The following is a 12,887-nucleotide window of genomic DNA, read 5'->3' as shown; positions in this document are numbered from 1 at the left end:
GGCTCATAGTAATGTTTGGAATGGAGCAGTATCTAACAGGAGAACAGGCTCATAGTAATGTTTGGAATGGAGCAGTATCTAACAGGAGAACAGGCTCATAGTAATGTTTGGAATGGAGCAGTATCTAACAGGAGGACAGGCTCATAGTAATGTTTGGAATGGAGCAGTAACTAACAGGAGAACAGGCTCATAGTAATGTTTGGAATGGAGCAGTATCTAACAGGAGGACAGGCTCATAGTAATGTTTGGAATGGAGCAGTATCTAACAGGAGGACAGGCTCATAGTAATGTTTGGAATGGAGCAGTATCTAACAGGAGGACAGGCTCATAGTAATGTTTGGAATGGAGCAGTATCTAACAGGAGAACAGGCTCATAGTAATGTTTGGAATGGAGCAGTATCTAACAGGAGAACAGGCTCATAGTAATGTTTGGAATGGAGCAGTATCTAACAGGAGGACAGGCTCATAGTAATGTTTGGAATGGAGCAGTAACTAACAGGAGAACATGCTCATAGTAATGTTTGGAATGGAGCAGTATCTAACAGGAGGACAGGCTCATAGTAATGTTTGGAATGGAGCAGTATCTAACAGGAGGACAGGCTCATAGTAATGTTTGGAATGGAGCAGTATCTAACAGGAGGACAGGCTCATAGTAATGTTTGGAATGGAGCAGTAACTAACAGGAGAACAGGCTCATAGTAATGTTTGGAATGGAGCAGTATCTAACAGGAGGACAGGCTCATAGTAATGTTTGGAATGGAGCAGTATCTAACAGGAGGACAGGCTCATAGTAATGTTTGGAATGGAGCAGTATCTAACAGGAGAACAGGCTCATAGTAATGTTTGGAATGGAGCAGTATCTAACAGGAGAACAGGCTCATAGTAATGTTTGGAATGGAGCAGTATCTAACAGGAGGACAGGCTCATAGTAATGTTTGGAATGGAGCAGTAACTAACAGGAGAACATGCTCATAGTAATGTTTGGAATGGAGCAGTATCTAACAGGAGGACAGGCTCATAGTAATGTTTGGAATGGAGCAGTATCTAACACTGAATTTAATTTATTTTGGGTAACAGACACATACAACAAAATGCACAATGTGGACCCAGAGGATATCACTTGAAAGTATTAATTAAAACGCTTGTTTCCAAAGTGGTCCTTGATGGTAAGAACAATAACACATGTATTACATGGTCTCCATGTATTTGATATCATTTAATTCCAGTCATTACCATGAACTGTCCTCCCTTCACTGGCCTCCACTGATGTGCAGTGATTAGTAAGTTTTATGGCTTCTCTGAAAGATAATGTTTGTCAGCTTTGGTAAACACAACATAAATGTACTATTACTTTCTGGTATGAAAATATGTACTGTGTTTTTAAACCACAACAAATGGCCCGAGGCGGGTCATGACACAAAAACTCACAATACATTGCATAGTACCGCTTTTTCAATTTGTAGCAGCAAAGTCACTATAATGGGAGATGTTGGGATCCTTCTATTTCTGGACTGTGGCAGTATCCACAATAACAAGCACCTTATTCTGTTAAATCCTAAATCATGAAAATAGACCTGCCATCCTGGGTTTGATGTACAGTACCAGTTAAAGTTTGGACACACCTACTCAATCCAGGGTTTTTATTTGTACTATCTTCTACATTGTAGAATAATAGTGAAGACATCAAAACTATGAAATAAATAATATGGAATCACATAGTAACCAAGAAAGTGTTAAACAAATCAAAATATATTTAATATTTTAGATTCTTCAAAGTAGCCACCCTTTGCCTTGATGACAGCTTTGCTCATGAGGTAGTCACCTGGAATGCATTTCATTTAACAGGTGTTCCTTGTTAAAAGTTAATTTGTGGAATTTCGTTCCTTCTTAATGCGTTTGAGCCAAACAGTTGTCTTGTGACAAGGTAGGGGTAGTATACAGAAGATACTACCTATATATAAGAGCCCTATTTGGTAAAAGACCAAGTCCATATTATGGCAAGAACCACTTAAATAAGCAAAGAGAAACGACATTCCCATCATTACTTTGACTGACCTTCATGTCTTAATCTGGAACATTTCAAGAACTTTGAAAGTTTCTTCAAGTGCAGTCGCAAAATCCATCAAACGGTATGATGAAACTGGCACTCATGAAGACCGCCACAGGAAAGGAAAACCCAGAGTTACCTCTAGCTGCAGAGGATAAGTTCATTAGAGCTACCAGCCGTAGAAATTGCAGCCCAAATAAATGCTTCTCAGAGTTCAAGTAACAGACACATCTCAGCATCAACTGTTCAGAGGAGACTGTGTGAATCAGGCCTTCATGGTCAAATTGCTGCAAAGAAACCACTACTAAAGGACATCAATAAGAAGAAGAGACTTGCTTGGACCAAGAAACATGAGCAATGGACATTAGACCGGTGGAAATCTGTCCTTTGTTCTGATGAGTCCAAATTTGAGATTTTTGGTTCCAAATGCTGTCTTTGTGAAACACAGAGTAGGTGAACGGATGATCTCCGCTTGTGTGGTTTCCACCGTGAAGCAGGGAGGAGGAGGTGGGATGGTTTTGGGGTTGTTTTGCTGGTGACACTAATTTATTTAGAATTTAAGGCACACTTAACCAGCATGGCTACCACAGCATTCTGCAGCGATATACCATCCCATCTGGTTTGTGCTTAGTGGGACTATAATTTGTTTTTCAACAGGACAATGACCTAAAACACACCTCCAGACTGTGTAAAGGCTATTTGACCAAGAAAGAGAGTGCTGAATCAGATGACCTGGCCTCCACAATCACCCAACCTCAACCCATTTGAGATGGTTTGGGATGAGTTGGACCCCAGACTGAAGGAAAAGCAGCCAACAGGTGCTCAGCATATGTGGGAACTCCTTCAAGGCTGTTGGAAAAGCATTCCTCATGAAGCTGGTTGAGAGAATGTCAAGAGTGTGCAGAGCTGTCAACAAGTCAAAGGGTGGCTACTTTGAAGAATCTCAAATATCTTTTGATTTGCTTAACACTTTTAGTTACTACATGATTCCATATGTGTTATTTCATAGTTTCAATGTATTCACTATTCTACAATGTAGAAAAATGTAGAAAAACCCTTGAATGAGTAGGTGTGTCCAAACTTTAGACTTTTTCTGTATGTATTTTTTTATTTTGGACTAGAGCAATGTACGAGACACATTATATACGAGTCATGTAGCTGTACATGTATCAGTTAGAATTTTCTTGTGAAACTCCCTTTTTAAGTGATAGCTTTTAAAGTGCCAATTCACCCCATCACATTATCCGCTCACTGTCAAGTGACTCTGGTTTTATGGCAAAGTAAATGGGGACATTCTGACTAGCCTTTTGTGGGCCCTAAGCGAGATTTGGTTGGAGGGCCCCCCAGCTCGCGGCAAACCATTTTAGTGATCCCCCTCTTGATGGTGGAGAGAAAATGTATAGTTTTAATGTTAATTTCTTGCAATTCTACAAATTCTTCCATGGGGTATAGAGGAAATGTTTCAGTTTTTTTAAAGCAAGTTTTTGGCAATTCTACACATTCTGCCATGGGGGGGGGAGAAAACAATTATTTGGCCATGATTACTACAAGTTTAGATAGCTGGCTAGACTAATTACCAATCAAAAATTGTTAGCTGACATGGCTAATTGAGTGACTGACATAAGAGAAACTGCTGATGCATATTTCAAAATGCACATTTTCAAATTTCTAAATTGCACTTGGTGTATTCTACTGTTCTTATTCTCAATAGTAAGTTGAGACCCCTAGCTTCCGGGGGCTCTAACCGGCCCTGATTCTGACCATAGTGACTTCTAAGAATGATGCAGTGCTTTTACAGTACATTCCATTAATGCTTGAAAAAGAATAGCATGCCCATGTTCATTGGTAGATGTTACATTTGTGTTGATATGTTTCAGTTTTATCACATACTTGGAAACTGATGATTGATCTTGCTTTGAAAGCATAGAAATTATAGGCGTTGATATATTATTGAGGTTCTATTTTCTATTAACATGACAACAGTAAAGTAGATGGTTATGTTGATACTGTATGTAAAATCATTTGGATTGGGTTTGATTTGTTTGTTGTTGTAGTGCCCTCTTGCTGTCACAAGGCACTGCGGAATGTGCTTGTATGTAGGCTAGGTCCAAACTCCACTGGTGTTAGTTCTATGGCTCAACATGCCTTCCATCTCCTTCTGGTGTAGTGTTTAATATTTGGGTTTGAAATTGAGTTGGTTGATTTCTACATTGGTTATTGTATTTTTATGAAGACGTGATACTGTGTACCTTTTTGAATTGTAAGCATTAACACAGAATTGACTAACTAGCACATGCTGTATACGTAGCAGGGCCTTATGGCTCAAAAGCAACTGTAATTTTGATAGTCATCTTATCTCTGAAAAATGCAAATGCTCAATTATGTACACACATGAAACTGTGTTGAAATGACATTTACTATGGGTAAAACTGCAAAGTAAATGTGTTGAACATAATTTATGAGACCTAGTCCTTGAGATTTTGGGTCACCCCATGCACCAGATGTGATGTATTATCATATGTACGTTAATACTTGATAGGATTGTTTGGTTCCTCAAATGGTCCCCACAGTAAAGACACAATTCTGTTTGATTCCCCAAATGGTCCCCACAGTAAAGACACAATTCTGTTTGATTCCCCAAATGGTCCCCACAGTAAAGACACAATTCTGTTTGCTTTCCCAAATGGTCCCCACAGTAAAGACACAATTCCAATCCAATGTATGGTCTTGCCTTGAATTAATTTGTACAGAGGTGAAACTATTGTTCAGTTTTTTTCTTATCAGGCTCATGTTGATATTTGAAAGTACGCTGGTAGTACATTTTTGAAATTGTGTCTGTTGTTCACTATGTACATGTTTCAGCACACACAAAGTAAAGGTCACAGTCTTCACGTTGCCTCTGTTTGAATCATTAATGCATTCCCACTGCCGTAGAGTCCCACAGCTTTTCTCACCCAAGTCTTTTTAATTATTCCACTTGGCCAAGACTCAGTGAGTCGTGGTTTAACCTTTCTAATCTCATTTCTTTCTGTAGAAAATAAGCATAGCAACAACCTTAACCAAGCACTAGCCCAGCCCTGACTGTAACCTAAAAATAGTGAATAATGTTGTTGTTTTTTAAAGTAACATTGGCTCATTCAGTGGTGATATAAAATACATTATTGACAAGTTTGAAAAAAAATATGATTTGCCACCATCTCTGACTTTACTGTCAAACAATGTATCTATTATCTCAAATCAGCCCCATGTTATAAAACATTGTATTTATTAAGTAGTACACTATATATTTGTTAATAAAACAGCTATCATTTGCCAAAAAATAAAATCCACCACATCAATCTCTTGTTTTGTAGTGTTCCAAGCCAAGAGTGTGAAAGAGATCTAGGCTATATGTAAAGCACAACACAGTGCCTCTTCAACTTTCTTTGCATAGAATCTACAGCACCACTTTCCCTTTCTACACTTATGTCAGATAACCAACTTGTTATGCTCTTCCTCACCCCCATTTCATTTTGTCCTCTGAAGCCTTATACTTAGTGAAACTGAAGGGAATGGTGGTCAAGCACATGACATCATACAGCACTCTGAGTCGAAGCCTTTCAAAATATGTTTTTGGATTAGTTGTCAGACTACAATATTTTCAAATCGATTTTGACTTTAGAGTGGATGGACACAGTTTAAAGAGGCTTTTCTAAGCGCTTTGGGACATATTAGAATCTGCTTGCAATGTGGTACTTATGGTCATCATTTTTACACTGACATAACAGAGAGCATCTTTTTAATCATGGGTCAATATTGTTCATCGTCATTGAACTTGGTAAAGAGAGCATGAGGTTATCAACTATGTATTATCTGTGGAATGCATCAAATTAATGAATGTCCTAATTATTTTAAGTAATCCCTCAAGTAAACACCCATATTCATTATTCCCCTTTTGTTCATTTGGATGTCAACCTTTATTTACATCATCAAGATTAGCAGAAAAAAATGTAATTACAGAAAGAGTTTCATTCATTTCAGTGAATTGTATTTAGAGCAATATCTTCCAGTGAGTGCAGGACCAGGTGTAGACATTTTCACACAACCACATGTTCTGAATCTGACTGACTATGTTGGCTGTAGCACTTCGTCAAAATAATTGTCAATGATTCACTTTGTGAAATCCGTTCTTAATAATCCGGGTCCAGTCCAGGTTGGGTGTGTGAAGGATTACTGTTTGCAGAATGCCTTGATTAAAAACACCTCTCGATTGCCTCTCTGACAGACTCATCATAGCAGCACTCATCCCGGTCCTCTCCTCAACATCAATAAAAAAAGCAAGCTATGCTCACGTACATCTAACCTGAGTCATTCCCTCTCTATATGACCCCGTCGTGTTGAAAGGAAATCGTATACAATTTGACATGATGTGATTTATATTTATAGTTGGACTATAACCACGTCATGGGCAACAACAAAACAATTCAAAGGTGCCTTGAGGTTGATTAATTTCATATTTGTGTATAATCCATAATACACACTTATTTCAGTGTTTCTTCGTTGAACTAAAAGATGTTTTCAGATAAATCAAAACACATAGGTTAGAGAATATGAAGTGCTTTCAACTTCATTATACAACCACACAAGGGTGAAAACTATTTAACTATGTAACATTGCAGTTTACACTGCCATGATGCCATCTAATCCATATTTATTAATCTAATCATTACTCATGGTCATTAAGAAATCAATATGCATGAAAAGAGAGAGGGGGACATGTTTTTTTGTGTGGCTAATTTACATTTCCAATGATAAATTATGGCAATACCAACTGACCATCTTTATAATTGCTATAATCATCAGAAATCAAATGAAGTCTTCTTTAAATCTTCTTTGGTCGAAAAGAAGAAAACAATTTGTTTATAGTCACCATCCTTATACTGTACCTTTTCAAAAATCTACTTAAACCTTCAAGAAGCGGATTGAATATTGTAGAAAACAGTTTGTCTGCTTTGTCGCCTTGGCAACACGATCATGTTATGTTTAACAACAGTGTCAACAACACGTATGAATCATTGTGAAAGGTGCCTGGGGATCTGACCAAAGACAAATAGCTGAATTCAGAATGTTTATAATCATCCATCCATCCATTCTACGTCCATTGGTTCTGCACTCACTCCTTCGTGTTACAATGTTCTTCGAAGTACAGTACAATGTACTGGTCAAAAAGTTCACACAGCTAGCTTCCTTTTCTCTGATGAAATATCAAATGTGTCTTTCGGAAGGAAAAAAAAAGAGTTCTGTCAATAATACTTCAAATGTTGGATTCACATGTCCTTGTTTATTAGACGGCTTTGGATACAGTATAACACACTCGTTTGTGGTCTCTCCTCTGTCTCTCTAGGCCATGATGTAGTAAAAGTGCAGTGTCTTAGGGGAGAGGGGGGACTTGGGAGAGAGGGATAAGGAGAGGGGCTGAGCAGGCTCTGTCAGATGGAGTATTTGATTCTGGATGTCTGTGTATTACAGGAGACACTGGTGAGCGTGGAAACCCCCCCAGCGGTAGTCGCAGCACCTTGACTCTCCACAAACATCGGATCCAGGCAAGCAACTTTGGCAGCAAAGAATGCATGGATACAATGGAGCACGGCAAAGAGGTTCGAAAATTCCAGCTCCTGTGGAACAAAAGATAGACACTAACTTATTCATGTTTTGGGATAATAATTAATTAAACATTTCTTATGCATGATTTATCAGTTTTAATTGGTATCGGCTGATAATGGCCAAAGAAAGCAGAAAATATACAACTATTGGCTAATTTAATTTAAATCAGAGATACAGCATATGTTTGTTACCTTGGCTTCAATTGCTTTATTGTCCTGATTTTGGAACAGAAATTTGATCTTGCTCTTCCCATCATCAGACGATCCTTTCAGTTGGGAGAATTTGTATCTCCACAGCACCGCCTGTATAGAGGAAGTAAATACAGTTGAAGGTGGTTTATAAAGAACATTACCTTTTCTTTCTCGTTGTTATCTTATCTTTCATTCTAATTATTATTATCTTATTCTGATCTTCCACAACAAAATTATTCCCATCATGTTTTTTTTCCTAATTATTTGCAAATGTACCAGACGGTGCAAGTTCATAACCTTGGATGATGAGCGTCAATGTCCTGTTGTTAATGCTGATTTTAATCTACGAGTCTGACTTGGTCATAAATAGAATGTAACTTTATTTGCCCTCGAATTTGCATATGTAAAAGCTTTGGCAATATAAAATGAATGTACATAGTACACATTCCATACAAAACAAGACATCCATGTACACAACCTACAATCGTAAGCAACACTTTTTCCCCTAGGGGCTTCACACAGATCTGAACACTGAGTGCATAAGACAAGGCCGGTTTTCTATCTGATTGAATTATTAAACATTCCCCACCATGTGTATTGTTTTACAATTGCAGTTTAAATATGAATTGTACTTTCATGCTTGTTTTGGTAAACAATACTCTGCCTGTCAGCAGTTGGCTAGGCTGCTGTGAGACTTTCTGGGGAGAGAAAAACCACTTGCTTTGCTGTGTAGGAATTAGGCCAAGAAACACAGGGAACAATATAGCTGTCGATGCGTCCTGTTCATCCACATTATGTGTTCTAGTGGAATAGTTATTGTGGCACTCAGACTTGGCAAAAGGCCAAAGCCAACTGCAGGCAGAATGTAAGGGATTTGGGCTGGAGGGGACCAGCCATCAAAGCAAATGTGCTCAGTCTATCAAAATGCACACGGTGCAGAATAAGTTAGGAACACCACAGAGTAGATTTGAATGGTAAAACATTTCTACATCTGCACACACTGTACATAGATTTTTTTTCTATTGTGCTATTGACTGTACGTTTGTTTATGTGTAACTCTGTGTTGTTGTTTTTGTCACACTGCTTTGCTTTATCTTGACCAGGTCGCAGTTGTAAATGAGAACTTGTTCTCAACTGGCCTACCTGGTTAAATAAAGGTGAAATAATTGTTTATATTTTTAAAAACATTTATTTTTTTATTTTACCTTTATTTTACTAGGCAATTGAGTTAAGAACAAATTCTTATTTACAATGACGGCCTACCCCGGCCAAACCCTCCCCTAACCCGGACGATGCTGGGCCAATTGTGCACCGCCCTATGGGACTCCCGATCACAGCTGGTTGTGATACATCCCGGGATCGAACCAGGGTCTGTAGTGACGCCTCTGGCATAGAGATGCAGTGCCTTAGACCGCTGTGCCACTCGGGAGGTAATGGTGTCATGGTTACTTCTACTTTTAAAGTAACGCTAGAGAAACTCAGTGTTCATGTCTATGTATCCTTCATCTACATGTATGACTTCTGGACAAATGAATGTTGATGTACCGGTAATGTAACGTACTTTTGAAGCAGCATCGAAGCAGACAAAGCCCATGCTGAAGTCTATGGTCAGCCCCATCAGGTGGCTCTCCATGATGCAAGCATATGTTTTACACTGCGGAGAGGCAACGGTGCATGATGTTATAGTTACAAGATGCATATTTAATAGACAGCATAACCTTCCACAGGTGAAACATGTCAACTGAACATAAATCCGTTGTGAGAGGATGACTAGGCTTGGCCTGTATGGTACAGTATGTCACGGCTTCTCTTAACTACTTTTCAGTGTTTCGCCTACCATTTTATAGGCAGGATGTTCCCTTCCGCCTAGCTCTGCCCCACTCCCAACCCACCTAAAATAGTTTGATTTGTTTCAAGTGACAATTTTGATGACAGAGAGCCTGGATGTTGGACTGAGACCATTGTATCCCGCCACGAAATTGGTTTAGGAAAAAGTGCTGCCTCTTATATACTGTGTACCTGTATTCTCTCCACCTCCAGGAAAGTAGCCATCTGAAAGGCCTTCTCCCAGATGAGCAGCTCACAATCCAGCTCTACGCTGTAGAACATGTCCTCTCCACACTCCGTCTGGATGCTGAAGCAGTGCTTCCGCTTGTCCAAGAGGTCACTGTCCTGAGAGAACCACGTTAGTCATACCTGCCATCGCACCTGGATTCAAATTGTATTTGTTTTCTTTCAAATGCTTTGAATGGATTTATTGAACCTGCCTGGTATGCCAGATGGGAAGGGTTTGCACTTTTGTACTATTCAAATTGGTTTCATTGGCCCTGGCAAGCACAGCTTACGTTTTTGAAATGTTTCACATATTATTTGAACCCAGGTCTTGCTGTCATGCTGATAATGCGCGCAAGGGACAATGAGAGACTCATACTGTACTGTAAACAGATAGGAAACTTGGATATACACGGTGGGGATGTGACAGACATTGGCTGGAATTTTATCAACATGCATTGTGCTTCTTCAGAAAAGCTGTTTCACATGTTCAGAAATGCTGTTTTGGATGTGTAATGCAGTGTGTTATGATAGGAAGGGAATAGTTGACATTTACTACAGGAATCACCAGTTCTGTGCATGATGTAGGTCGATTGACCAGATCAGTCAGTATGTGACAATGAACCTGGCTGAGTGAGAAATTAAGAGGTGGAGCTGCAGTCGCTGCTGTGAGGATTTCTAAATCAAATGTCAACTCCTTCCACCCACCTGAGACACACTGCTGTGCATAGTAAACACACTTGTGAAAGTGCATTGCAGAAAAGTTCAATGAGCTTTGTTTGATTAAATACCAGCCAGAGTTTCAGAAAGTCTAACCGCTTCCAATAGTAGTGTTGTGAGTTTTGCAAGAAAATAACTCCAGCCTTGCAAAGACACATAGCACATATATATTCTCTTTTTAATGTGTCGTCTTTCAAACACAGACCCGGAGATTTGTTACTCAGCACTTCCTAAACATTTTACTCATATCTCCGTCGTAAAAGTTGTTGCCTTACCTTCAAAACTTTACACATGATCTCGTACACGGTGTAGCTTTTCTCTGCCCTGGTCCAGTCCCATGTAGTCACCTGCAAAATTCCACATGAAATACACCTTATAAATACACCTTGCACGTCATATTTTATTAATAAACTACACACACAGGGTAATGAAACCCTGCTTCCACTCTAGAGTCCAAAAAACGGAACATTCTCCACTATGCATCATGAGTTTTTTATTTTATTCAGATGGATCCCTTTGAAATCTTTTTGAAGTATAATTACAGTGGTCTGTTTCAGTTGCTTTAACTTGAATCTTTTATATTCCAATTCCTGCACACACTGTGTTCACGTGTTCAAACTATAACGCTAGTTATATCCCATCTATCCCAACATCAAAAGGATATGTTTAAAGCTAGTGACAAGCGTAAACCAAACGTGCAGTGTAAAGTCTCCAACATAACCATTTCATTCGGATTTTAGCCACAGACACATGCAGTTGAGGAAGTCTTTCAAACTAAAAATAGCCCCTTGTTCTACAGTTCAGTTTAATACCAGCAACACAGTTGTCCTAATAACACCTATTCTGAGTTGTGCCTATATCCACAATTACTGATATGGTTGGCATAACATAATTATATTCATAAGAATGAATCAAATGGCAAGCAATGGACACAGACGGTCATCAATCAGGTGTGGAATTATAATCGCTGTCCATTTATAGTTTAATAGATCATAAAAAATGTGGCGAACGTGTGTTGGACTCCATTATTGCCTGGAAACATTGATCATTTTTTGGACACATATTTTCAGAAACTAGTTTTATCAGTTGATATGGTAACCGTTTATTTTACAGCCTGGTATTTAGCAGGTAAGTGCCAGAATGTATCCATTGTTGCCACGTAGTTTCTTAGTTAAATGCCAGGTAAATACCAGCTTAAACCAGGCTATAAAATAGTGTTACCATTGCTACTTAAGGAAAGAGGGTGTATAAAGCGTACAGGAGGTGCTGAGAACTTGAAGAGTGAGGAACCCTTTAAGGCGAGGAATTTTGGTGAATACATTCGGTCCTGACCGGAGTCCTGCTCCTTCTCATCTACCCAGCCCATGTAGATAATCTGTCAGGGAGAGAGAGGGGGGATAGAGAGGAGAGAGAAAAAGGAAAGGGAAGAGAGGTAGAGAAAGAGAGAAAAAAGAGAGAAAGAAAGAAGAAGGAGTGGATCAAATGGAAAAGGAGAGAGGCAGAAAGGGGAAGGCAGCAGGCATCAAGTCTTTCTGCACTTTTCTCAGTCTGGAGGATTGCAATGAGCCACAGTGAAAATGTTTGGCAGGAGATTGATTCATTGTGAAAACAGCTAACTAACTATCCATGTCTAGGCTGAAGGAGGGATTGGTGGTGAAGTGGGAAGCAAGAAAACGTGTTGCCTTCTCTCCCTGATGATTTCATTCTGGTTTGACTTTATTGTGTAAAAATTCTGCCTCCCCCTGCAATAGTTGCCACTGGCACTGCCAGTCAACCAGGCCTTTCTGTGGACTATTCAACCTGGTTGGATTGACATTCAGAGAACATATTCTAGTACAGTAAGCCATGTCGAGTGGAGTAGAGACGAAAGGATGAAGCATCTTTTGGGCAAAGTCTGTTTTGTAACCGTAAACTGTGCTACAGAAGAATGCAACATAATAGTGTGAGAATTTTCTATTGAACAAAATACTATGTCATAATAATTTATTAACAATGTTAAGGATTCACTTTTATGGTATAAATAGTAGTAGTAGTAGCAGAAAAGTAGTAGTAGCAGAAAAGTAGCACTAGTAGTAGCAGTTGCAGTATTAGTAGTAGTAGTATTAGTAGTAGTAGTTGCAGTATTAGTAGTAGTAGTAGTAGTAGTAGTAGTAGTAGTAGTAGTAGTGGTAGTAGTAGTAGTAGTAGTAGTAGTAGTAGTGGTAGTGGTAGCAGTAGTAGTAGTAGTAGTAGTA

At 39.0% G+C, this 12,887-nt stretch overlaps 1 protein-coding gene across 3 annotated transcripts in view; it reads right to left on the bottom strand.

Moving 5' to 3' along the window:
• Positions 1–5,987: 5,987 nt before the first annotated feature.
• Positions 5,988–12,887, bottom strand: part of LOC110530469 (gamma-1-syntrophin) — a 38,911-nt gene continuing 32,011 nt past the window's right edge. Inside the window, exons 14-19 of one of the 3 annotated variants that reach the window (XM_036986099.1) lie at positions 11,912–12,028; positions 10,929–11,000; positions 9,901–10,053; positions 9,443–9,535; positions 7,882–7,992; positions 5,988–7,701 (exon numbers count right to left, since the gene is read on the bottom strand). In XM_036986099.1, coding sequence (XP_036841994.1) covers positions 7,516–7,701; positions 7,882–7,992; positions 9,443–9,535; positions 9,901–10,053; positions 10,929–11,000; positions 11,912–12,028 — 732 coding nt within the window. In that variant the 3' untranslated portion in view covers positions 5,988–7,515. The remainder of the gene's footprint in view (positions 7,702–7,881; positions 7,993–9,442; positions 9,536–9,900; positions 10,054–10,928; positions 11,001–11,911; positions 12,029–12,887) is intronic. The other 2 variants (XM_036986100.1, XM_036986101.1) reach the window with 2 other exon arrangements.

Source organism: Oncorhynchus mykiss, chromosome 8, assembly GCF_013265735.2.
Source record: "Oncorhynchus mykiss isolate Arlee chromosome 8, USDA_OmykA_1.1, whole genome shotgun sequence".
NCBI classification, from domain to species: Eukaryota; Metazoa; Chordata; class Actinopteri; order Salmoniformes; family Salmonidae; genus Oncorhynchus; species Oncorhynchus mykiss.
The sequence above is the reverse complement of the archived record's forward strand: the minus strand, read 5'-3'. Positions and strand labels throughout refer to the sequence as shown.